General features: G+C 35.3%; 1 protein-coding gene across 1 annotated transcript; it reads left to right on the top strand.

The window, feature by feature from the left end:
- On the top strand, positions 1-27558 carry EXOC1 (exocyst complex component 1; the record flags this gene model as incomplete). The annotated part of the gene is made up of 18 exons (XM_081998850.1): positions 1-124; positions 756-886; positions 3413-3572; positions 5241-5428; positions 6386-6613; positions 6854-6986; positions 7180-7289; positions 12044-12193; positions 13643-13748; positions 17428-17472; positions 18609-18772; positions 20414-20524; positions 21011-21087; positions 21627-21855; positions 23031-23214; positions 24870-25069; positions 26559-26753; positions 27406-27558. The coding sequence occupies 18 exons, from the start codon at positions 1-3 to the stop codon at positions 27556-27558; spliced, it is 2688 nt and encodes an 895-aa protein (XP_081854976.1).
- Between the last annotated feature and the right edge of the window lie 206 nt (positions 27559-27764).

Here is a 27764-nt window from a genome sequence, read left to right as displayed (position 1 = left end):
ATGACTGCAATCAAGCACGCGTTACAGAGGGATATTTTCACTCCCAATGATGAACGCTTGTTGAGCATTGTGAATGTATGCAAAGCAGGCAAAAAGAAGAGAAACTGCTTTTTGTGTGCCACAGGTACATAGTAATATTACACTGTATTTTGTGTCTTTACCTTTGTTTTTTATTTTGTTGCATTTGTCTTAGCTTTATTTACAATATTTATTCTTGCCTCATGTAAAACAGGTGCTTTCCATTTCTAATGGAGAAAATAAATTGTAGCTTATACTTCCATTATTGCTTCTTTAAAAAAGTAACAAAACCTTGTACTTTTATTCCCAGATCTCATTGTAATTTGAAATGAAAGAATCAAAATTATTTGTGTGGGACTGGTGAGCTTTTGAAGCAGGCTTTATATAGTGCTTAAAAAGGGATTTAATAGGCATTTAGGCTGATCAGCCTATATAAAATGCAGTGAAGAGTACTGGTTAGAGTCTGAAGCAAAGGGCTCTGGAAAGGCACAGTAGCTGAACTGAATTCTAATGTTCCTTTGAGTGTATGTGTGTTATTATATCCCTTCAAAAATTAGGTGCTTTACAAATAAAAATAGGATATGGTGGATAAAAATGTTTCAAAGGGTCTGTTTTCATCAAATAAATATTATGAAACCTCTCCCACAGATAATTCATTTCAGAAGTTGAAATACAGCAGAAGCAGATGTTAAAGTAATTTGTGCATTTTGAAATTACCCTCTTACTTCATTTAACAGTGACAACAGAACGACCAGTGCAAGTAAATGTGGTAAAAGTGAAAAAATCTGACAAGGGAGATTTCTACAAAAGGCAAACTGCATGGGCACTTCGAGATCTCGCTGTTGTTGATGCCAAAGATGCTGTTAAAGTATGTGTAACTTTTTTCGTTTAGTGCTCTGCTCAGAACATCCTTTTGGTTCCAAGTTAGGGTTAACTTCCTTGATACTGACTGCTTAGATTGATAACAGATTAATACGGAATTAGGATGATATATTCTTGTGCTGCTTATGTCTGCACTTTCTTCCAGCCTTTCCAAGAATATAACCCTGGCAAAGTGAGTCAGAGTACTCTAGATAATGAAACAAGGATCTAGGTTTTAGCAAGTGTGACTAATCAACTGTAAGTTTTGCAAATTTCTTAATATATGCACTTCCTAGAAGGTTATTGATTATGTGATTAGTTTAACTTTTAGCCTAATAACTCTGTGATTATGTTTAACGGCCTATTCTCATAGTCCTTAGGCTGTATTTGCCTCAATGCTAACATTGCAACTATGTGTAAACAGTTAATCACGAGCCTCCTGAAAACTAAAACACAAGTAGAAATGGAGAAGACAGGTGGAGAGAACCAATAGGAGAAGAGTTAAGAGCAAGGACTGAGAAATTAATGAGTACAGAGAAGATATCTTAACCTTGAGAATAGAAACATCTTAGCAGGAGCGCTTTAACAAGGATGATAAGAAGGAACTGTTGGCTGAACAACAGAAGGGGCAAACATCCAAGGAGAAGAAATTATCCTTGAGACCCGTGACCATAAAAGGGAAAAAGGAGTAGGGGGCTGACTCCCCAAACGACCACCGACGACCACCCGAGACCCTCGCGCATGTGTAGTGTAGTTTTGCAACGCCAGCATTACGTAAATGTGGTAGATAAGCAAGGAGGTGGTGATTTCTTGGAAAATGTGTGAATATTCATGTCTTTAAGGTATATAAAGGATGAACTTTTGTTTCAGTGCATGCATGTTAGGAGGAGATATCCCCCATGCGTCCAGCACTGCAATAAAGATGTCTGCTTAATAACACTTTGATGTTACTGAGTTTAAATTTCTTAAGTTTGAATTTCTTTGAATCAATATGTTTGAGTAGCAATATTCTGAATATCTGCCCTGTTTATTGTAGTGATCTCTCAGTTACTGTAGAGTCCTTGTGCTAAGGACCAGTAATTCTTGGTTGTTTCAAGTCATAGCTAAATTTTTACTCCAAGCTTAGTTTCCTCTTAAAAAAATTTATTACCATCTTACTAATGAGAGAGCTACATGTAATGGTTTTTGATGGGACACTTAAAACATTCTTAATGAGCAGCATACAAGCTTTAGCTCTTATATCTGTTCTCCAAATCATGACATTAGCCATTTGTTGGAAAGTGTACAGGAGAATTGCTTCTTTCAGTTTAAGGTTCTGTTTAAAATTATACCATCTTTCACGGCTTTTTTTTTTGCAAAACAGAATTTGTTTAACTGTTTTCAGAAATGTGCTGTAATGTATATACCACTCTAACAAAGGATTTAAAAAAAAATTTTTTTCAGAAAACTAACGTTGAATGCCAAACTCTCCCATACTAAAAAACATCAGAATTAAAGTCGATAGGTGCATCATGTTTTGGTTTCCAAAAGTGATCCTATGCAACTTTGCTGACACAGACTTTCCTGCACTAGTTGTGAGACAACTCAAATTTTACGTAATGGTAATTTTTGTTTAGAAATGTATGGTAATTATATTTATCTATATAAGCTACAGAAAAGAGAACTGCTTTTACTGCACTGTACAGGAAATACCATTGTGTAGAGTTTCATATGCAGCCTGCTTCTACAGATGGTAGTGACAATATAAGTAATAAGTAGCAACACTAGTAGTTTTTACATGTTAAATTCTTACCGATGTATAGTTTGTATCTGAGGCAATAACATTTTTCCTCAGAAGGAGGCTGGACCTTGTAAAATGCTTGGAATATGATCTTTAAAACCAACTATTACCAGTTACAGTCCATACTAAGTTTGTAAGTGGCTGTAGAAAGCAAAGATCTTTAATGAAATGTTATCAAAGCGATGTTCTCACCAGGCAATAAATCTCGTTGAAAATACTTCTGTAGTAGTTTTTTACCATTAAAATACCAAATGGTCTTTTCTATCCTGTTCAGTGCTATCAAATACTATCACTATTATCACTGTCTATAAAGTACATAAAGTGCTTATAATTTTTTTTCCCTTGCCTATTCCCCTAAGTGTCCTTGAATTGTGGTGTATATGTTGACAGTAATTCCAGCTACTGTTTTTAGTTTCAGAAGGCTAACACAAGGCATTAGTCATTCTGAGGACAGTGTTTCAGGGCAGACAGCACTGCCAAATGTTTCTTTAAACTCTTAAAACATTTCTGTATTATATGTTATTGTTGCCTTATCTGGCTTGACAAAATACTGTCTTCATGGTGTGGATTCTGGTTTTTCACTTTCAATGCTTTAGCACTTTTGCTAGGGTGCGTCAGGGTGCCAGAGTTGGTGTATCAGCTTAAGATTGGCATCTGTGTAATTTAATTTTTATCCTGTCATCTCAATGATTGAGTGACCAATCTCTGCTGCTCAGAAAATTATATGACCATAACATATCTCATCTTTTTCAGGAGAATCCTGAATTTGACTTGCATTTTGACAAAGTGTACAAGTGGGTTGCAAGCAGCACAGTGGAAAAGAACACCTTCATTTCATGTATCTGGAAGCTCAATCAGAGATATCTTAGAAAGAAAATTGACTTTATTAATGTTAGTTCACAGCTTTTGGAAGGTAAATTTCTACAACAGTATATTAAGTATAAAGTTTAATAATTATTGATGTAAAACAGATACACTAAAAAAACCTCCCAATCCTGACTTTTTTTTCCTATTCAATTTTATTCTTTTATATTTTCTAAGTCTTCAGATAAACAAGGTGATTAGAGAACAGATTTTCTATTAGAAAACTCAGAACTGAGGCAAAATACTTCATTACGGAATCATGAATGAAGTTCTAAATTTTTATAAGCTTATTGTATTTTTAAGGCATTCTGTTTCTTGAACAAAATAAAATCTACCTGCAGGATCTGGTATGTCTAAATGTGTAACAAATCTGCTTTTGTTCTGGTTTTCACTTGTCCTGAATTAGAAAAATGCTTTAAAAAGTGACACTTCAGTAGAATGCCAAAGGTTATGTAAGGTTTTATGAGGTTTCTAGTTAATCAGCTGTGAAGCATGTGTTAAATTCTGCCGGACCCTATTACAATTCACATGATTGGTTCCTAAGAAGGCTTTATATCTTATTAGCTCATGCTGTATTAAATATTTTCGCAGTTACATTATCTTTTAATAGTTAAAAATTTTTAATAGAGCCTAGTGAGTGACCATATCTCACATTGAGTCTGTCAGAAGTGGTTAAACTGTTGATATTAAATACAAGACTGGCTTGTGCAGAAGAATTTGAATTAGAAATGTAAAACAGGGAGAACAGCATTTCTTTGTTTAGGTGTTGACTGACTGAAATTTGTTTTTAACCAATGTCTTTTCAAGTTCATGCAACATTGAAATATTCAAACTTACTGCCACTTAAAAATACACGCACTGTTCATGCTTTGTCTAGCTAACATTCTCTGCTTCCTTTCCTCTGCTTTTCCGTACTTTTTAATTCTTCAGAACTGCCTAAAGTTGCAGAAGGTGCGTAACACCTTTTTCCTTTATTCTGTTTTGTAAGCAATTTTTCTTAAATAATGTGCTTTTTCTTTCTTTTTTTTTTTTTAATAGTGCTTTGGATAGCTTATCAAGTTGCTTGAAACATCTCTTATCTCTAATGTCCTAAACACTTTCTGTCTGTGTTAATGTTTGGTAAATTGTTTGTCAGCCTTTGAATGGCTTGTTGATTTAAGTAAGCACTGCCATGAGAAATCGTAGTTCATGAAAACTTTGTTATATAATTTTCACTTACCTCAGACTGATTTTCCTGCTGTGAAGCTTATTTTGAGCATCAAGATTTTTTTTTATTTATTCAGTGATATATTTCTTAATCAACTTTAGTACATTTCGCTTATACTCTGTCTACTAAGAGAGAGTCTATCTTCTACTGATCTTCTGCTAACAAGTCTAGCATAATACTGTAATTCTGACGTTGATTACCAGTATGAGAGGTGAATGAACAGACAGTATGTCCTTTTGTACATGCAGTAAAGGAGGGTGGCTACTTGTGTTTTGCTTATGTTGCATAATTTGGAAAACATCACTGTTGGGAACCGGTTCTGGAAATCTTAATGAAGCCCATGGAAGACTGAGACTTGGGAAAAAGTGTATGTAGGTAGCAGGTGTTTGTTATGGATTGTTTGTTAATGGATTCGTTTACTTAAATATAGTTAAACATACTTAAGTACCCTTAAAATGCTTGTGACTTTCTGCACTTGATAATGTGTTGTATTTCCCTTCTCTATGTAAGAATCTGTTCCAAGTGGAGAGAATCAAAGTGTAGCAGGAGGTGATGAAGAGTCTGTGGATGAATACCAGGAGTTAAATGCAAGAGAGGAACAGGATATTGAAATAATGATGGAAGGGTGTGAATATGCGATTTCTAATGCTGAAGCCTTTGCAGAGAAGTTGTCGAGAGAGCTACAAGTGCTAGATGGGGTAAACATTTCTTTTAATGTACAGTGTGTTGAACTGTTTTCATTTATACTGACTATGTAGTGTTCTTTGAAAAGGTAGCTAATGTGTTCTGCCATGTATTTAAATATAAATGTGTATCTGCTCCTAAGCAGAGCTACATCCTGTCTATTAACAGATTTTGAAGATCTTCAACTTTGCTCTTAACCTGCCGGACCTTCTGGGGTTGAGTTGCAGGCTTTCAAATGAGGAGTTGAGAAGAAACAAGGGAAGCATTCTGCATATACCTTTCTTGCAGGCAGGGGTGCAGGGAGAGAGAGAATAGATGTTCATGTTTGTGTCCATGGATGTGAACTCTTATGCTTAAAATACTACTCTCGGTGTAATCAGGAAACTGTCTCTGTCTAATAATGTTGTAGTATTTGGCTGGCTGTAACAGTACCAGACTGTTTGATATTTTGCTTTTTAAACAGCCCAACATTCTAGAGGTCACTTAGAAAAGTTAAGGAGGTGCAGGGGATACAGTCTTGATGAAAGAGTCAACAACATCCTCAAATTGTCAAGTTGTATGTTTCTCTTCTATGTTGAAAATGGCTGTTATCATAGAGATAGCTGATCTTGCAACAGAAAATGCGACCTTATCACTTAAGCTGTTTTTCCGGGATGAAAAATGTTCTGGTATAGTAGGGATTGCTGCTTGGTTTTCATTTTTGTGCAAATCAATACTTCAATTCTAAGGACTTGAGCAAAGTTTTAGTTTTATATCTTTTCTTTATGAAATAAAGAAGCGTCATAGACTGAGACACTCCTGTCTTCAATAACACTTTAAAAGAGAAATACTACAAGTTTATATTGCTTTGTTGCTTTCATCAAGAGTTTTGGAAACTGTTTATTTGACAGTAATAGAGAGAAGGTAATATCAGGATGCTTTTGAGATGTAAAAATGTCTCTTAAAATGTTGTGGCTTAATTCTCTGTACAGGCAAATATCCAGTCAATTATGGCCTCAGAGAAGCAGGTGAATATCTTGATGAAGTTGCTGGATGAAGCTCTAAAGGAGGTTGACCAAATTGAGCTCAAGCTGAGCAGTTATGAAGAAATGCTTCAGAGTGTAAAAGAGCAAATGGATCAAATTTCAGAAAGCAACCACCTAATCCACCTCAGCAACACAAATAATGTGAAACTGCTCTCAGAGATAGAGTTCTTAGTGGTAAGCTTTTTTATTGCATTTACTATGGTTTTTCACATCAGGTATAAATTTCTTTTAGGCTGCTACCCTCTTTAGCAACCATATATGAGGTTCATTGAAAATAATGAGTTTATTTTTTCGGTTTTATTATTGCATTAACTTCAGTAAGTTTTTATTATGATGGAATAGTATTGATCATTCTTGGTTCAGCAGCATAACAAACTAACCTGCTTATGGACAGTACTATCTGTTATTTTGTAGAATCACATGGATTTGGCTAAAGGTCATATAAAAGCCCTTCAGGAGGGAGATCTGACATCTTCTCGAGGCATTGAGGCCTGCACTAATGCAGCAGATGCCCTTCTGCAGTGTATGAATGTAGCTCTTCGTCCAGGTAATTATTTTGTCAGGTAAAAGTCTAACATACAAAATTGATTATGGTAGTGCCTTTATTGTATGTGCCTTTCCAACTAGTCTCAGGTTTTCTTTCTGTAGATTGAGGGAATTGTGACCTCTGGTCCTTTTGGTTCCTACATACAATATATTACTATATATTTTGTACTCTGTGAAGTTCTTCTTGTTTTTAGGGCATGATATGCTTCATGCAGTGAAACAGCAACAGCAGCGGTTTAGTGACTTGCGTGAGCAATTTGCACGGAGACTTGCCAGTCATTTGAACAGCGTATTCGTTCAGCAGGTATTATTTCTTACTATTTTATGTTAGATTTTTGGTCACAAACCTTTCCTGAGAAGAAAAACAACCCACCTAAAATAGGACATGTTCTGTGATGTAATCGGAAAATGGATGGACTGCTAGAGGCACTTCAGGCAGAGATATTACTAAGCGTACCAAACTATAGTTGCCTACAGAAGTCCCTTACATTTAAAAAAAGCCAAACCACCTTTCTTTAGGGGGTTTGCTATCTGAATTAAACACATTTTGTGATATATGAGGATTCATTTTAATTGTAAGCCTTGATTAATTGAGGAGAAAAAACATTGACATTTTTGTTTAAAAGAGCGTCAGAGGCTGAGAACATTGGAGTTCTTGCTGTCTGAACTTCAAAGGCCATAAAAAAAAAAAACAACCATACAAAGCGAAATGTCTAAACCTTGATTTTTGAGCCTTAACTTGAAATAGTCAGAAATCACTGTCCTAAGACTTGTTTCCTAAAGGCTGGATGTCTTTTTTTTTAGCATCAATTTTATAATTTCTCTATTTTTTTTATCTCCAATTAGTTTACTCAGACCTTCCTTCAACTCTATAACAGGTCCTACTATCTTTCAGTTCCAGTGAGTACATTGGATTTGAAACAAGCTTTTTTAACTAATTTTTTTGAGCTTGACTTAATCTAACTAGCAGCTGCATCTTTGGCTTTACATAAAGAAATTTAGCCTTATGAATTGCAAAGCATCAGACTTATACCCTTTCTCACTTACATTTTTTTTTTTTATCGGCCCTCAAGCTTTGTTTATCTGTTTGAGATAACATTCCTCCTATCTGATCTCCAGAAATTGCTAAGAGACAGATGGACATGTATGGAGGAAGAATATTTTCAGGAAATTGTAATATCTGTACAACTGTACAGATACTGCAATTGTGTGAAATTGTAATTCTCGTAAATAAAAAAAGGTACAAGAAATTAATTATTAGCACAATTAAAGTTTCAGAAGTTTTTGGTTTTATGTATTAGACTGTGTGCAAAAAATGGAATAGAGATGCTGGATAATTGTATAGAAAATTGCATTTGAGAGTACAAGTTTGGCTTTTTATGGAAAAGATAAGTGCTTCTTATTTTTTTTTCCACTTTGCAGGAGATTTGCAGTTCTACGGCATGTGAAATTTTTTGCCTATAGTTTCTGTTCTTAAGCAGGTGTGTTTCTCCTGCTACTTTTCATATTTTGGAAAACTGAGCAGACTACGTGTCTTGGACTCAACATAGCTTCTACTTGCTTATTTAGTGTAAGTCCTGTGTAAATGCATTCAGAGTTTGAATACGGGACTTGCACATAAAAGTGGCTGTTTAACAGAATGTCTTTTCTGATGTTCTGTTTTTATTTTTAAAATCCTTATTACTATATAATACTACGTGTATTTGATGAAATACTTCTAAAGAGCCTTTTCAGTGCTATTGAGAATACTCTTATCAATTTGCTATTTATTTATTAAAATTCTGGTACTAATAGTGACCTCACATTGTCTTTCATATAAACTTGCCCTCTGAAAAGTTTTGGCCTTCTGTTAGCTGTGAGGTATTAATCAGCAGATAAAAAATATGACCTCGGTGTAATGTTATGTAGGAAGAGTTCATTAACTGCAAGAGTTAAAGCTCTGCAAAGCCTTTTTTCTTTTTGCAAAAGAAAAAAAAAGTTTGCGTACTTCACTTTGAGGTGTGGATTCAGACACTGGAGGTGTAACAGATTTTTGTGTTATATTACTAAAATGACCTTAGTTTTTTAGTCTGATGAATAAAATGTAGCAATTTCTCAGTCCCATGTTTTTGAAAAGTCCAACTGGAATAATTTACCTCTAACATCTGAAGTGTTGCATTATTTGTTTAGAATGTTTCTTTCAAAAAAACAAATCAAAGCACTTAGAAAAAACTAAGGCAGATCAAGATTTCTAAAATAAAATGGCAAATGAAAACAATGATGTCTAGGTAGCTGCTAATACATGCAAGACATATTTTGATTTAGAACTCATTAGATTGAAAACCAAAGTTGCATTGAAATTTCAGCCTAAATATATTGTCTTAGAAGTATGTAACTGTTCTTTTTTTTGAAAAACAAACAAACCAAATGCTGTGATTCAAACTACTGTTGTAAGATATTACAGTGCTTCATCTCCTTTACGTAAAAATATGAACAAATATGAAAAGTTTTAAACAGAAATGCAACTTCAGATTGCCATTCACTGCGGTGTTAAAAACTGTTTACAGTCACTGTTACTAACAGTTAATGTAGTTGTCTTTATTGTGTCCTAATAATATTTGATTAACCTTATTGTATGTCTATAACTTCAAAGATATTTTTTTTTTTTCCTGACAACCAGGTTCAACATTCAATTAAAAGGCAACTCTGGGCTTTCTGCCTTTGAAATATGAAATAGTTTGAAGCTTTGAAACTATGAAGTAGTTGAATAACAAACTTGGCAGTATTATTTGGTAACAGTATAAGTGTACGTGTAGTGAGAGGAAGCCTGTTAATTAGATGGAGAAGGAACACCGAGAAGCTCCATAATGTTTTGGAGCAGACTTGAACAGGACACAATTTAGGACAACCAGAATGATTAATCCTGTGGAAAAGTTGGCTTGGAGAGAGAAATTTATCTTGGGAGGGGATTTGTCATCTGGCTTTATGAAGAATGCAACTACTAAGTAAAAATAAAAGTTTGTATGCAATAAAATAACATGAATAAAATTGTTAGATGAAAGAAGCAATAAAAACTTGGATAGCTGAGTGTTTCCTAGCAGTAATATGAACTGGCCTTTGGACTGATTGAATTGAAAGTGGTGAAAGCCACCAGTTAAATGATCTTAAACTATAATGAACTTGAACATGAAAATACATGCTGTTGGACTGTTGCACACCAGGGAATAGGAGAGGGAACCATAAGTGGTTTTCTGTATCTAGTTTTTATAAAAGCCTATCAAAGATCTGTTGAAAATATTTGCTATATGCATGCCCAGATATACACGCGATATGGAGTATGACCTCAGTAATCACATCAACAACTGTGTGGCTTAAATGGCTGGATTCTAATTCCAAATTATATGTTGCAATAATTACATCTTAGAAAGTTAGCTTTTTGTTGGAGTCAGACTACAAGACTGTTTTTAGAGGGGAGATTAACAGTATGACCCTTCCTCATTGTCTGTGAGAATAAATGAATGAAGTTGTCTAGGTCTTGTTTCTTTGGGGCCATTTGTGTCTCGGTTTATGCAGCTAAGAGAACAGGACTTAAAGTAAGTGCATGTTCATGTTAGATACAAAAAGTAGTCCAGCTTTATTCAGAAGCTGACACGTTTGCATTGCATTAATTAGTAAAGGCTAGTCTTTTACAAATAATATCAAGACTCATATCTTTTTTAAAAAGGCAAAAATCTGTGAATGTATTGTGGAAGCTTTTAGGGCTTTTTTTATCCAAAGACTTGAACTCATTAGTACCAATACAATAGAGAAGGGTGAGCCAAATTTGCTTTAGTTTTGACTCTCTGATCCAAACTGGCTTCTCTTCCAACTTAAAGACATGCAAAGACAGTTTTTAAACTGTATAGACTATATTCTGCCAACTTGTCATATCCAAGACAGAACTGTCTGGGAATGTTTCCTCTGTCAGGGACTGACATTGACTGACCTGCATAAACCACCCACATGTTACGCTGCAGGAATTGGAGGCTAACTGGGACGATCTTTTTGTGCTGCCATGGCACAAACTATACTTAAGATCAAGTTATGTTACTGTATTTATTGCAAGCCTGGCAAAAAGGACTACAGAAAATATTAAAGCCATTTGGAAATTAAGTTCCATCCTCCCCTCCGTTAACCCAGGGCTCATGGTTGTGTGTTCTGCTACATGGCTGAACTGTGGTGTTACCTTGCTTCTGAAATGCCCAGGAAGCTTGTGAGTTTAAGCAAGTGGAAGCTAAAAAAAGCTAAATCACACGTTGTTCGAGCAATATGGTGTGATCTTCACTTAAAGGCTAGTGTGTTTTTCAGCAGATAAGCCAGGGAAAAGGAGGAGCGTGAAGTTAGTAGCTTGCCGTTAAATGGATTGGTTTATGCTGCATGTTGTAAACTGTTTAACTCTAGTAAATATTTACTGAAGGTGTATGTGTGTGTGCATTTGTGTGGAGGGAGAGAGAACGTGTGTGAACTGATGTTTTTAAGACTTGACCAAGGCTTGGCCAAAGTGGCCTAAAGTGGGTTGAATTGCAGCGGGCTTTCAGAGGCGTAGCATAAAGCTCATTGTTAACACCTAGGTCATGACTGGGGACTCAAAATGTCTTACGGTATGTGGGAATAACATCTTTAAAAAGAAGCAGCTATGGAATTTTTTTTGTAGTTTAGAGAAACAATGTAACAATCTCTTAGAATTTTTCAGAAACAGGTGAAGACCTGTCATTAAGTCTTCACTCGGGTGTACCTTGCGTTCTCTTGCAAAAAATGCCATATTGACTCACCCTGAAGGCGAAGTGGTAAAACAGCCAGAGCCTTTCAATGAACAAGCTTACTAAGGTGCATTAGCTGCCACAGCTGTAACAACCCTGTGTCCCGATCACGTTAGGCATCTTTTCAATCTGCAGCTCTAGACTTTGTTTCTATGCGAGGTATTTTGATGCTTTTCTGCTTGTCTGAATGGCATGGTGTCTTCATTTTACGTTCTTCGGGAAACTTCTAGTACATCTGCAGAGTGCTTCCGGATTTACTTTCATACTTTCTCTTATCAAGGGTCATGATCAGAGTTCTACTCTTGCCCAGCACTCTGCTGAATTGACATTACCCAATCACCATCCATTTCACAGAGATTTACTTCGATATGCTAAACTGATGGAGTGGCTTAAGAACACGGATTATGGAAAATACGAAGGACTAGCAAAGGTATGTGAAGTACTCAAATGATGCTAGAGAATGTACATAACATACTGTTTTTGAGAGTCAACAGAATTGCCTGTGCGTATGTGCATGTCCTTTTAATATTCTTTATATTAAATTGAATTCACTGCTCCTCTTTTCTTATTGCTCTTTGGAATAGGAAACTTCATTTTTTGGCATTTATTGTATCCTGTATTTTTTTTTTCCTCCAAGATTCTATGTCTCTGTTCTGAAGTATCGTAAGATATTAATTTAATATTTACATAAAACAAGTTTGCCATTTTACAGTCTAGTAAGAAAAATAAGCTATTTTCATGTTGATGTGCTTATTGCCTATTTGTGACATCTTTGTTTTAACAGACCTTCATTCACTTAGGAACATCAAAAACTTAAGAGGTCTCTTGTAAAGTAGATTAAATGGAAATATTTTGTCTTGGTATAGATGTAATTTTTAACTACCTTGTTTAAAACTGACATGGAGTGAAAAAAATTACTGAAGAAGTATAGAAAATGTTTAGATAGAAGTCCAGGGAAAGCTAGTCCTTATAGAACAAGTCTTCTTTTATTAAATTACTGTCGTCTTAAAATCTCAACTGTGGAAGACTTAAATTAGACTTAAAATGGCTTTGAAATAGTTGTTCTTTTGCCTTCAGTGTAAGGCAAATGGTCAATGAATGGTTGACACCTTCATGATTTCTAATAAAAAGTTGAGAGGCTTACATATTTATGCATTATGTGTGCTAAGTAACAAAATTTTGAAGAACATAGGAAAAATTCTTGAGTGATCTTTGTCGATAAATAAAACATTATTACAGCCTTTGTACTAAAAATCTAAACAAACCAGATAATCTTCAAGCTTATCTCAGTTGTTGTGCCTCTTGTCTTTTTAAAATTTGAGCTTATTTTTGGCAGTGTTGCAAACAAATTATTTTGGGATTGTTTGAATCTTGTGGTAAGTAGGCACACAGAGCTTGTGTCTCCCAAAGTTTTCTGGTCTTTTGTTTTCCTTGTGAGAATAGTAATAAAGGAGGTCATGTACTCAGGAAGATGTGTAGGAATGGCATTGTAATTGATTTTTTTTGGAAGGGGCATAGTGAGAGTCTAATAAAAGAGACTACAGAGAATTGTGCTGAATTCTCTCCATTCTACCCTTGAATTCTATTATGCTCTACTACTAGTGATCCTGTTTCCATGTACCACATTGCACATTTTTCCTTATGGAGGAGGAGAAGCAGTTTCTGATGCTCAGTGAACTTGCTAGGAAAATGAATATAACCAGCTTAAATATAATGAATATATTTTTGTGCATGCTACATAAATATACGTACACATATATAGTCCAAAACAATTTGTTATTTAGTAGAACTTACTTGCTGTTTTTTAAGGTCCATTTAACTGTAATCAAACAAATTCAATATGTATACCTGTTAAGTAACTTTACATTTGTCTTTTAAGAATTATATGGATTATTTATCACGACTATATGAAAGGGAAATAAAAGATTTCTTTGAAGTTGCCAAGATCAAGATGACAGGCACAACCAGAGAAGGAAAAAAGTTTGGTAAGCTTCCAGGAGGCCCATATCTTGTTTTGAATCTTATTATTTGCTTATAAAATACTCACTACCACACCGAGGGACAATTTTATAATGGTGTAAAATTGTTTACTTTTGGGAAGGTGGAAAAAGTTGGATGAAAAATACAATTGGTAAAACTTCTGACTTCCACAAAGACAAAGTAGCACAACTGAAATTTGTGAAATTGGTCAAGATGGAAGGATAAAATATGGTATTTCTCAGATTTTCAAATCTACACTCAGTTTTAACAAACTACCAACCATATTTTCTTACTTAACTATCCCACTTTATTACTGGAACGAATTTGGAAAATCAACTTGTGTAATTAAAGAAAGCTTGGGCAGCACATGTGTGTTTTCCTTCTGCTATTCTGCTTTTAAGAAGTTTTGGGTGGATTTTGAAGAAGCTAATTTTAATGCAAATTCTGGCTAAGGAAACTTGTGTATTTCATTGTGTTTTCAGCGGGATTCACCTGTGTAGTCTGAGACTAGAAATCATACTTGGTTAGCTCGTAGGTCTCTCCATTTAAGGGAGTATGTATTCCTGCTAGGATTAAATAGTCTAGTGTGAGTATGGAAGTGAAGTTTTTTAAAAAAAAAAATCTGAATACTTAGAAAGCAAGAGTGGTATAGGTGTATTTATGTATTAGCTATTCTATATTTTAAACTGCAGTGTTTCAAAACTTGTTTAAAATACTTGTATTTGCCACAGTTCATCAGTTTCCAAATTGTAAATTCAAAAATGATGTGCAGCTTTAACTAGTAAGTTCTGTTAAGCCTATTTTTGGTCCTGAACTTATGCTTTGGAATTTGATGGTAGAGAACAGAAAAAAGTAACGAAAGGAAGAAAGCAGGAAGAGCAGTGAGGCTTGACTGAGGGAGGGGGAAGCTGGAAAGATAAGTCTAGGCAATCTATTGGACATGGAGAGCAAGTGGTGTCATAATGTGTCGTTGTCAGAACAGTTAATTCATAAATCTTGAAAAGCTTTCTTATTGCAAGAACAAAACACTTTAGAATGTTTTCAAAATCAATTTATATTAAACACTTTATCCTGGCACTTCTTTTGTGATTTGCATTTGTGAGGAGACAGTTTTCATAGCAATTTCCTAACTTCTGTAAACGTTATGGAGTGATGAGGCATTTTGGAGAAAGAGGTCCTTCAGTTTACCAGCGTGAGAGCTGCACCTTGAAAGCTTCTGTCATGTATTTGTGCAAACTTCAAGCATGTTTGAACTTTGCACATAATAGTCAAGGAGGAGAGTAGTAAAGGATTTTTTTAACCAGTTCTCTTGAATTGATTTCTTTTGTAATATTACATTTTCACACTCATAGAATCATAGAATAGTTTGAGTTGGAAGGGGCCTTTAAAGGTCATCTCGTCCAATCCCCCTGCAGTGAGCAGGGACATCTTCACCTAGATCAGGTTACTCAGAGCCCCGTCCAACCTGACCTTGAATGGTTCCAGGGACGGCACATCTACCATCTCTCTGGACAACCTGTTCCAGTGTTTCACCACTCTTACTGTGAAACACTTCTTCCTTCTATCTAGTCTGAATCTGCCCTCTTTTAGTTTAAAACTATTATCCCTTGTGCTATTGCAGCAGGCCCTGCTAAAAGGTTTGTCTCCGTCTCTTACAAATCATACAAAGAGTATGTTTATGTTTGTCTTGCTGGTGACTGACTGACATGCAAAACTTGACCCCAGTGCCCAGTCATCCGAAAATTAGTAGGAACCAGTCACAAAGCCAAAACTGGAAGCTGTATCCAGTGGGGACTCTCCTAGAATTATTAACATTATGAATGGGAGTTAAGCCATTAAGAAATGGTTATCAATAGCCACATATTTGAGGCCACAAGCAGATTTGACTGTAAATTAGATAAAAAACCCCTTTAGTCCTCAGTACTAGTCTTACAAAGAGTGAAAGCAAATTAGGTATTTTTAAAAAGCTGTTCCTTATATAAATATGATTTTATTCACCATTTAAATATCAAGTTATGAATTTACTTTGTAACAGCTTATAACGGTGTGTAATTTCAAAGGCTTCTTTGAAGTAAAACAGTGGGTTTACTATTACTAGTTGCACATTAATTCAAAATAGATCACTTCTTAATAGTAAATTTATTTAAGGAATACTGTAGGTGCATAATGCTCCAGTTGTACTCGGACACTAAAGATGACTTGTTTCCAAGCTATGTTGGTGTGTGTTCTTGCCTTTTTTTTTGTGCTTTGGGAATAGCACTGCTATTTGAATGCCTCAAACGCAGAGGGGATGCTGGGAGTTTTCTGGCATTCTGTGCTAGTGCAAGGTTCTTTGTCTGCATTTTTATGGCAAAAAAAAAAATCTGGGTCGTAAGCATTCACACTTGTCTTAAGTAGTTTCTTTTTTTTGTTCTTTTCTTCTGATGAAGCCAAGACTTTGGTACTTAAATACCATCCAATCAACGTGGGAAGGAGTGCTACTACTGTCGTATGTTTATATGATGTGGCTTCTCAAAAGCCACTATGGCTCCCCTGATTGTCCAGGGCCTGATCTTTGCCTGTAGTACTTCATGTTCTGTAATATAGTCCTGTGTGTTTGGAAATTGAGGACAATAAAGAAGTGGGACCAATGCATGACAGATGCATATGCCAAATATATCAGGCCTCAACATTTTTATTCAAAAACTGCCAAAACCCCCACGATCTAAAAACTAGGCTGGAATTAAATTTGAGTTTTACATTATAATTGTCAGTAATGTTGCCTACTTGAGAATATCTGGTATTTAAGACATGTTTCTGGCATTAGAAGTATCTACTTGTTCTACTACAGTAGGTTCTGCTTGCCTGCTCCGTTTTGGGGGGCTTGTAGCATCCATCCTCATCAAGACCTTCTTAATACCACATACTGCTTTTAGTGTATGTATGCAAATGCCTTTTACTGATTAGGGATTCTCTATTTGCTACAAATGCCCATTTAACTTTAAGTTTCATATTCAAGTCCACTTGAGGAACCTGTTTTATTCTCCAAAAACCAAGAAAAATTAACAAAACCCTGTAAATTCTTTTAACTATGTATTTACTATTTTCATCCTCTCCAAATTTGCAGTCATCAATTTTTGGTGCAGCATGAATAAAAAAGATGTATTCTTTACGTAAGCATCCTGATTTGTGAACAACAGAAAAGGTTAGCCAGTCCTTACTGTCGATAGGAATGATTTTGCACTATTGGTGTGTGTTTTTTGAATCGAAGAGGTGGACAATATCTCTGACTCAGTACAAAATTACATAAATTTTAATTTCTTCGTATCTATTATAGATATAATGGTTCATCTTGGAAACTGAGTCTGCAATATTAATTCTGACAAATAAAACCCTAATTCAATGGACCTCTCAATTTGGAAGAGCTTAAATACATCTTACCAAAAATGTTCTTTGAGCACTCTGTATAGGAAAAAGTAAAGTTTAATACCTAGAAACTTACTCTGTTTTCCACGTAGCTTAGATATTGAATTTCTAGAATAGTATCTCTCCAACTAAATGTGTTTGCTATGTAGTTAGTTGCTGCTTATATTTCTCTGCATGTTTCTTTCCAGTTAGAGCTTAACTTGCATCTTGTGCATGGTTTGTGCAAACTGCATTTTAACTTGTCTTTGTCTTTGATGCTTGCAACCTAATCCATCCCAGCTACACTGCCTCGAAAAGAAAGTGCTGTCAAACAGGAAACTGAGAGTGAGTATAACTAGTTGCATTAGTTGGTATTGTGAATGCATGTGTGTCAATGTAAAGATGTAGTGCTGCACCATGGAAAATCTACCTAACCCTGAAGCACTCTGTCCAGAATGAAATAAGCATTAGCAGAATCATTGTTTTTGCAAGGCAGAAATGAAGCACAGCTAAAATGTCCCAACACAGAAGCTGGGAAGGTTTGCAGGTTAAAGGAACATGTTTTGGTTTTCCCATGCTACTAGTTGATCTAAAAAATATGTTTGTGCCTGAGAGCTTGTCATAATTTTCCAACTCTTCCAGTAGGTTGAGGTAACAACTTTTATTAGATCTATAGACTGTCTTGTTTGTGTCCCTAGACTAGATACCAACATAGCAGTTAAATGAAACTTGCAGTATTGCTTTTAAGTTTCTTTGTGGTTGAGATGTGAGAAGTCTACATGGGGGACAAATACTTACCATTTCTTGGTCTTTTTTGTTACTAGCTTTCTCCATCCTGTTCCAACATTTCTGAACATTTGGGAAAAAATAAAAATATATGCTCCTCACCTAGGAGAAGGCCTCGCAATATCAGGAAAAAATGTCGAAAGGTTAATTATGATCAAAAGGAGGGGGGACCATTAGCAGTAGAGTTGCTATGGGATTGCAACACAGCTGGAGCAAACTATGTAGATGAAAGGATGTTAACAGCAGAAAGGTCAAGATCAAAATGGAAAAAGTGCCTGTGTGTATATAAAGCTTTTTGATAATTCCCTCTTGTGGATTAATTCTTCTGCTTGTGGCAGCCTTTGCCCAAAGTGCACTCACAAATATCATAATTGGCCTTTGCTTTCAAGGAGAATATCTATCCCAGTGTTCCTGTATTTCACAATTTTGTTCCTTCTGTACCTTTTTTCATACTTTACAATGAGGGTTTATATAGCTACATTGTACTTTGAAACTTGCTGAAGTATTCACTTACTTTGTAATGAGAAGAGAATGTGTTTATAGCAAAAGCGTTTGCAGCTTAGACAAAAATTGAGTTGTTTCATTTTAATGTAGGACTGCTAGCAACTCTTGATCTCATACATTCTGTAATGAACCAGTTCTTCTTGAGTATTTTGTTCTGCCTTTGCTTCCTTCATAGTGTCTTTATTTCACAGGTCTTCATGGAAGCTCTGGAAAATTGACTGGGTCTACTTCTAGCCTAAATAAACTCTCTGTTCAGAGTTCAGGAAACCGTAGGTCTCAGTCATCCTCACTGTTGGATATGGGAAACATGTCTGCCTCTGACCTTGATGTGGCTGATCGAACAAAATTTGATAAGGTAAAGCCAAAATGTTGCATAGGATTCCTGCTTTAGTTTTGTATTAGAAGTGTGTTGCATATCCTTTTTTGGCATGTTTTAAGATTTAAACAGTACAGATATTTGAACTATACAATTTCAAATTCTCTATGCACCACACATCTTAATAAAGGCAGTTTCTAAGAAATACGTAGATCAGAGTATTATTCTCTGATTAGAAGATTCTATTTAGTTCCTTTATATGCTTAGTGGGATCTGTAAAGAATATCAAACATAAAGTGGAATATTAAGTTTAAGCAAATATGCATTTTTAAGCAAATAGGAATTGAACTGATGGATTATTCGACTGATTTTTTTTTTTCTCTCAATACAAATATACATGCGTTCTGTCACATTTTGCCAGTGTGTAAGCAAAGTGAAAGATAAGAAAACATAATCTTCTTCTATCCAGGACTTGAGCATGGCCCTAAAATTTTATTTAGAATGGTTTCACATCAAAGTTGTCATCAGTTTTCAACTTTAACCAATGGAACTAAGTTATTATTGGAGTGTCCTCAGCATCTGTTTAAAAACCTGCCGTCTGCAGCATCTGTGGGTTTGGGGTTGTTTTCCTTCCCCCTGTACCTTTAAAAGTGACAGTACTCCTAACTTCTTGTGGAATTAACTCCTCAGTACTGTGGAGGGAAAAGGAACTATTACCAGAGTGAGAGAAGAGTTTTCTGGTTCTCTATTGAATTATTTGGAGATGAGTATTTTTCTTCTGACTTTTTCAAATCCTTGCTTAATATTTTTCTGGGAGGAAATCTTATATGCATGAAACAATTTTAACTCAAGTTATTACACAACTGCGGCAGCAACTTGTCTAGAATTAAATTGGTATCTTTTAAAAAACAATTTTATACAAGTACAAATATTGTGCTGTTTTTTTCCAACAACTTCTGACTTTTATCTCACACCCATTGGGGATATGTGAGTGTGACTAAGGTATACAGAGTTGTAAGCTATTGAGCTGACCTAGTAGTTTTTTTCAGTGTTTCTTTTTTTTCTAGAGGAGTATTCAGTAGTGTAGATTTAATATGTGGCTAGATTGGTTTCATTTATGTAAATTACTGCATGTCTTAATCATTAAATACTTGCAGAGGAAATTCTACGTTGTGTCAAGATGACAGATTAGAAGCATGTCTAATGCCTTACAATTTCAGTAGTTTGTATTAATAAAACTATGCTAATGAATTCTTGCCAAAATAGTGTTTCATTTTAGATTAAATCTAAAAATCATGATGAATACTTGTATTTCAGTACAAAACCTGCTGTTTGTTTCTGTAGCAGCTATGTAGAAACTTTGTCTACAGAGCAGTTATCTTCTGTATATACAGTTTACCTGCTTTTCTTCCCTGAGGCTTTTGTCATCTTCCTCTCAGTAACGCAGGCAGAAAAGAGAGTGGTAGAACCCATGACTTACTACTAAATGCAAATGTTTTCATTCTAGCACAAAAGCCTTTCCTCAGTACAAGCTGTTTCCATTTCTATCAAGTAGAAATAAGCCTTCTAAAGCTTACTGAAGCTGTAAAGTATAAAATCCTATGCAACAAACAAGTGAAACGAGTATTACTAACTGTTCATAGTATTTGGTGTGTTAATAAAATATTTGGCTTTCTTTAGATTTTCGAGCAAGTATTAAGTGAACTAGAGCCTCTGTGTCTGGCAGAACAGGACTTCATTAGTAAATTTTTCAAACTACAGCAGCATCAGAGCATCTCAGGAACAACAATGGTATGATTCTCTATTCTGTCATTGAAGTAAAAAATACTGAACAAGACTCATAAAGACCTGTTTAAAAGAGAACTTCTAAATTTATCTGGCAGTTAGATGATCCAGCTGATCAATAATTTGTTTTTCTCCATTAGCTGGCAGAATCTTTATTTTTGTCTGACCAATACAAAATCTATTAAAGGAGGACTGTCATGTTTCTTTTGCTATGGCTTTGTTTCCTCGTAAGATCACAATAAACACTTCATCATGCTATGTAGGAAGGCAAGGAGGAGTAATTGTGAATAGTGGTGTATTCTGGGGAACATGACCAAAAAAATACCAGCACTTTGCAAACCACTGTATTTGCTATTTTGAAAAAAACACAAAACAAACCAAAAAAGCCCCAAGATGATAATTATGTTGCTTTTGTCAGATATACTTACCACTTAACTATAGACTTGGAGACAAGCTTTCAGCTTTCTGTATATACGTTACTTGTTGTTACAGAATGAAGCGGAGGAAATGGATGGAGGAAGTTCATCTCGTTCATACACTTCTGGTGTTCCACAAACAATATCATCTGAGTATGTGCTGCTGTCATTCATTATTGTTTCTTAAGCCTATATGTGAATTTATTTGGCATATAAAATTTTTTTCTCTATAATCAGAAATTGTTCCCTTTTCAGTGAAAATGGATAATGAACTCTTAATTTGTACCTAGACACTGAATGTGTCAGTAAATAAAAAATTTTTGCATTGAGGATGGATCTTTATGGTAGTACTAAAAAGATGCTTAATTCTCTAATAGTTTGCAAAGTGAAACTAGGCACTGCAATATGCAAAATGTTTTGGAAAACATGCTTAGCAAAGTTCTGAATTTGAGTATGTGGCAGCTTCCACACAGAAAATATTTTTTGGAATATTTTATACCTGTGACTATGGATTTTTACTGTGTGGCATTGGCATTTCTTCCCTTAACAGTATTCTGAAAATCATGAGACTTGTTGAATGCAAATGAGACTACTGTATCCAATAAATTTATCCTAAAAATGTTATCAAAGAACATGTAAAATAGCTTAATAAACTGTCAGAGTAATATTTTTATCTTATGCATTTTTAATAGGAAGGACATGATCCGACAAATGATGACAAAAATATTTCGTTGTATTGAACCTGAGCTGAATAATCTTATAGCGCTGGGGGACAAGATTGATAGCTTTAATTCCCTTTATATGTTAGTTAAGATGAGCCATCATGTATGGACAGCACAAAACGTGGACCCAGCTTCGTTTCTCAGCACAACACTTGGAAATGTTTTGGTGACTGTCAAAAGGAACTTTGATAAATGCATTGTAAGTTCTTTAGTTATTCTGATTAAGCTAACTATAATATATAGGAAGCCCACTCCTACCCAGTTTGATTTTGCATTTCTTTATAGTTAATTTTTTGCTTTTAATTTGAAGTGAAAATGAGTAACTTCTATTGCTCTTCTACTGGCCAAACCTTCAAAAAAGGTAAACTAATTGGTGGTTGTGTGTGTTTTTCCTCTCCATTCCAGTTTTATTCAATAATTAGCTATTTGTAATAAATATTACCACTCATTCACTGCTATAAGCTAGTTGACATTTTCAGTTGTTTGTTTAAAGTTGTGCTCTTACTGAGATTCCTGAAATCAGTCAAGTAAACTATAGTTCTCTGCCTTTTTTACGTGCCAAAACAAAACCTCATGGACTTACACAGGTTTTGCTTTTCCCCTTTGAGCATAATATGCCAAGTAGATATCCCCTCCATGTGTTTGGTTATTTCTGTCTTACATCTACCAAAAACTTGGTTTAGATAAAATGGTGAGCCTTTTGGCAGTAGGAGAGGCAGCTTCTATTGTCAGAAACTTCCTTTTTCTAATAAAATATGAACATTATATGAAATACAGCAAGTTTAGTGAAAACATAGTTGCCAGCATAACTTTTTTGTACTGTCATAAATGTAATTTGACTCTAGGCCAACGTAATAAGACCGACTGTCCTCGATCAGTTCAATGCTTACAATATTTTGAAGCTGATTTTTTTTTTTTTTTTTTTTCTTATACTCAGAAATAAAATTTGAGTAGAAGATTAGAGAAACTTCCTGTAGCAAAAGGAATTGCTAGCTTGGCTGCATCAGAAGAGTGAAGTTCCTTGTTAGATTATAGACTTAAAATTGTTAATTGCTTCTGATGGATAAGTTTGGTGGGTTTTTTCTTTTTTTTTTTCTTAATACTAAGTAATTAAACGAAGGAGGATAAAAGCTGGAAAATTTTACTTGCCCATTGTCCTTTTTTCTTTCCAATTATTTTATTTCTTAACAATTTTTTGAGGGTAGAAAGAGAGGAAGACTAAGTAGATATACCAATTGAAAGATAAAATTATTTCTGTGTTTGAATAAGTGTCAGTTTTTCAGTATGTCTGCGTTTTTCTTTTCTTTTACTAATTGTTACATGGCCTGGAGTCATACATTAGAGGCTAACATCTGTACTTGTTTTCAATTTAAGAGTAATCAGATGAAGCAGATGGATGAAGTAAAAATCTCAAAGAAGAGTAAAGTTGGGATCCTTCCATTTGTTGCTGAATTTGAAGAGTTTGCAGCCCTCGCTGAATCAATTTTCAAAAACGCAGAACGACGAGGAGATCTGGATAAAGCCTACATAAAACTTATTAGAGCTGTTTTTGTCAGTGGTAGGTCTTCTAGAGGTTGTCATAGTTACTAAAATGATTAATTCCTATTTATATATAACTTTGCTCCAATTAACAGTTTGGGTTTTTTAAAGACTATTGCAAGCCACATGACTAATGTAATGAAATTTTGGTTATCTCTGTTATCAGTAGGAGAGCAAGTCTAAACCTTTTGATTGTAATATACTTTTTAAGAGCAAGCTGTAGATATTTCCCTTTGTACATACTTGTTAAGTAACTTTCAGTGATGACAGAGGGAAGCGGTTAAGACTGTGGAGGGAGAGAGGAGACGGCAGCAACATGACACGCTCAGAGTGAAGTGGTTTCCTGTCTCTTCTCCCCTAGTGTAGCTTAAATGGGGAGATGAATCTGTATGGGATCCCTGGCATTTAGCCCTGATACTGTGGACGTTCATAGCCCTGTCTAAAATAAATCACTTGAGTTCTGGCTATGAATTTGACCCTTTCTTGGCAGATTAGGTCCTTTGTGTCCTCGCCTGATGCAGCAGAATGTCTCTCCACTCCTCCTTATTTTCCCAGCAGTAGTGTGGAAAACAGCAGAAACACCCTTGTTCTACTGGTTTTATTTAAAATTAAAAAAAGGGGGTGGAGTGGGAGATATCCAAGCCGATGAACTGTAGAAAATTGTCATTCCCTTTTAAAATTAGGGGGACACAGATGGATGGACCTTACCGTGCTGATTTACCTGAAAATTTTCAAACAACTTCCACGTATAGTAATTGCCAACCACTGAGACTTGCCTCTGTTTTTTAGGGGAAGATTGGGCAAGAGGAGACAGTAGAGGCAATAAAGCTAATTTGAGGAAATTATAGCATAGTGGTTCTGAACATGTTAGGAAATCATGAGGAGATATTACTTCATATTACAGTAGACTAGAGTCCATATGTAGTCAGCAAGAGCATCCCAGCTGATAGGACAGTAAATTTTGAAAATGTTTTTTGATTGCACTCAACTCTTCTGTCCTTAAGAATTTGCTGTTCAAGTGATAAAACTAAGCAAACATCAACAGACAGGCAAAACTATACAATGATAAAATAACTAGCGTAGGAAGAATTTAGAAAATCATGTTTTAGAAGGGGTTTAAAATTACGCTAGTCAAATACCAAAGAAGAAACAAAATTTGTTTCAGACAAGTACAGAGCAAACTTAAACAAATAATTATGATGGGGGAGGATAAGGGATAGAAATAAAGCATGAAGATGAAACAAAGTCAAAATTATGTACAAAACTATTAAAGATTTTTGCTCAAGCAAAGAGGGGAATGAGACTTTTCTTAAATAGTTCTGTCATGTGAAATTTATTAGGGATGATGAAAGCATGCTTGTAAGCCTCCACAAAATGTGGGTTGTTTCTCACTTATGTAAATGACCATATGTAGTCACTATTTTGTATCTTTTATAAGTGACTTTTTTGGCATACTAATTTCATGGTCTTCAAACCTGTACATACCTGTTACTACTTTTGAAGGCTCTCAGATACTGATTTATTGAGTGGCAATTATGAAAATCACTCAGACAAATGGTTATCATTGACATAAAATCCAAAATTCTTTTTCTGACACTATAGTTAGTGATTATGTTTTTCCGAATTTGATTGTCCTTTTGGTATTTTAAGTATTTTGCTTCCGTTTTCTTTCAGTTGAGAAAGTAGCTAATGAAAGCCAGAAAACACCCAGAGATGTGGTCATGATGGAAAACTTCCATCATATTTTTGCAACACTTTCTCGCTTGAAAATTTCTTGTCTTGAGGCTGAAAAAAAAGAAGCCAAACAGAAATACACTGAACATCTTCAGTCTTATGTAATCTACTCACTCGGACAGCCTCTTGAGAAACTAAATGTACGTATATTTGAATTTATATACATGTAAACGGCACAGAGTAGTCTTTTTCAAGTGTTTAGTTTGCACCATCTGATCTCTTTATCACTGCATCTATCATAATCTCTATTTTATTATTTTAGACTTGAGCATGCCTGGCAAGAGTACTCATGAAGGTTAACGGTCTTGGATGAAAATAACCAAACTTTTCATGGCAATGAATAGTACTGACTAAACATCAGTTGTCCTAAGCAAAGGGTTTTGAGGAGGAGAGAAGTAATCAGGAGCTTTGGCATAATTTTCCCCACCTCAGCTGCAGAGAAAATTACTGTAGTTTCTGAACTGTTCAACAGTAAGAAAAGTTTCAGGAAGGTTCTGTATGTCCAAAGTTGAACGAAGCGTTAAACTGGATGCTGACTTAGGTTCAGACTCAGTTCTGCCCACTGAATGTTTCACACTGTTAGTTGTTTTTTCTATAGGTGGGATTTCAGCCATTCATTTTCTGAAAAGTCCAAGATGTATTTTATTTTCAAAACCTAAAATGCTTTATTGCTGCTTCCCACTTGTGGTGGGTCAAGTCTGGCGAGCACCTAAGCTGCCACATAACTAACTGCTTGCTTGCCCCCTCTTGTCCCAAGCAGGATACAGGAGAGAATAGGAAGAGCAAAAGTGAGAAAACTTGGGGTTGGAGATAAAGGCAGTTTAATCAGTGAAGGGTGGGGGGAATGGTGCAAAGGCAGTCATTCACTACCTTCCACAAGGAGACTGATGCTCAGCCAGTTTCTGAGCAACAGCCACCTCAAAGACAAACACCACCACCACCCCCTGAAACCCTAATTTTTAAGGCAGAGCATGATGTTAACATGCTATGGAATACCCTTTGGCCAAGTTTGCCCTATTCGGCAATAACCAAATCATTGGTGTGTTATCAGTCCTGTTTCAGCCACAGATCCAAAACACGGTAGCATATGGGCTGCTATGAAGAAGCATAGCCAGACCCAGTGTGCTATTTCAAATGATGTTGTGGCTCCACATGCATGTTCACAGGCATACTTCCCTCCATTTTATTATGTTGAGACAATTGGTGCGGGGCAGTGAGAAGAGAGGGAAATTATGAACAAATATTGCTGTTGTGTAATTACGGTTTAAGTAGAGAAATTCCTATTCAGATGCTTACTCATGTTATCTGAAAGATCCAGTATTCTCCCAGGCTATGGCCTCATTAATTGAGGATTTTGAGGCTGATTCAGTATTAGCTATAAGGTTGCAAAGAAAAGCCTGATTGCTTCTAAAAATGATTGATTTTAGTTTTACACTAGTATTTAGAGTGCTGCATTGTTGGGCTGTGCTTTAATATTTATAGCTGAGCACTATTTCATGTCCAATTAAAAAAAAAAAAAAAATGGAGGGAACATACAACAGTCATCAAGCAGAATCCCGACTTAACTACACATATGCTTGTCTAATTAATTAGTTTAGATTTGTGATAATCATTAATGCTGTTTATTAGCATTTTTTCGAAGGTGTTGAAGCTCGTGTGGCACAAGGCATACGAGAAGAGGAAGTAAGCTATCAACTGGCTTTTAATAAACAAGAGCTTCGTAAGGTTATAAAGGAATATCCTGGTAAGGAAGTGAAGAAGGGATTGGATAATCTCTACAAGAAGGTAGATAAACATCTCTGTGAAGAAGAAAACTTACTGCAGGTAAACTAAATTGTGGCTTCAAAAAAACTTGTAATGTCTACACAAAGGCTTTTATTATTGCTTTTGCCTGTGTTGTCTCTGAGAAGTGCCTACCTTCAGCATAACTCTGAAAAAACACAATTTTTTGAGTGGACTTTTTAATAATCACACTCTGATTCTATTTTTTGCAACATTGACTTGAATATACTGTCAATTACATCTTTTCTGATAGTTGTATTATCTAAGTTTTTTTTTCTTCTACTCTAAACTTTCTCACTGGAGTAAATGATAAGTAGATTTAAGAGTTAAGCATGTATTAACAGCTTTTAAAAGTCTGAAATGTGAATTAGTAGCACTATTCTGGTTTGGGGTGTTTTCTTTAAAGACAAAAGCAATACCTCTTTCAAGGCAACTTCATCTTCTTTACTATTTTCTGTTTTGCAGTATAGATTTGGTAGGAGTCATGTAAACATTAAAGATTTAAACTTAATGGGTAAAAAAGCATCAATCATTCCTTTAATGCAGCAACTCAGTTTACTGAACTTGGTTGCTAGCGAGCTTTAATTTTGAAATGACACCTGAACTGAGAGTCAATTAATGAGCCAATGTTTTGCAGTTCACATATAGTGTATTGTGCTCATTGACATTTCCTAAAGTTTGCTTTCTTTGGCAGGTTGTGTGGCATTCCATGCAAGATGAGTTTATACGACAGTACAAGCACTTTGAAGGTCTGATAGCTCGCTGCTATCCTGGATCAGGAATTACTATGGAATTCACTATACAGGATATTTTAGACTACTGCTCCAGTATTGCACAGTCTCATTAAGTTCCAGAAAGGTGAAAAAGAAGCTAGCCAAGTTTCTGCCTGTGTATAAGGGAATCAAACACTATAAATGCTGCTTGTTTTTTAAAAGGTGGATTTCCCATGTGTATGTGTAGTTAACTGCCATATATGTTGAGTTACACTCCTGCTTCAGGCATCTTTTAGGGCAGAATGAGACCTTTGGGTATTTGTTGCTCTTCTGCTGGGTT

Source organism: Phaethon aethereus (genome assembly GCF_964289735.1).
Source record: "Phaethon aethereus genome assembly, chromosome: 4".
NCBI lineage: Eukaryota > Metazoa > Chordata > Aves > Phaethontiformes > Phaethontidae > Phaethon > Phaethon aethereus.
The sequence above is the reverse complement of the archived record's forward strand: the minus strand, read 5'-3'. Positions and strand labels throughout refer to the sequence as shown.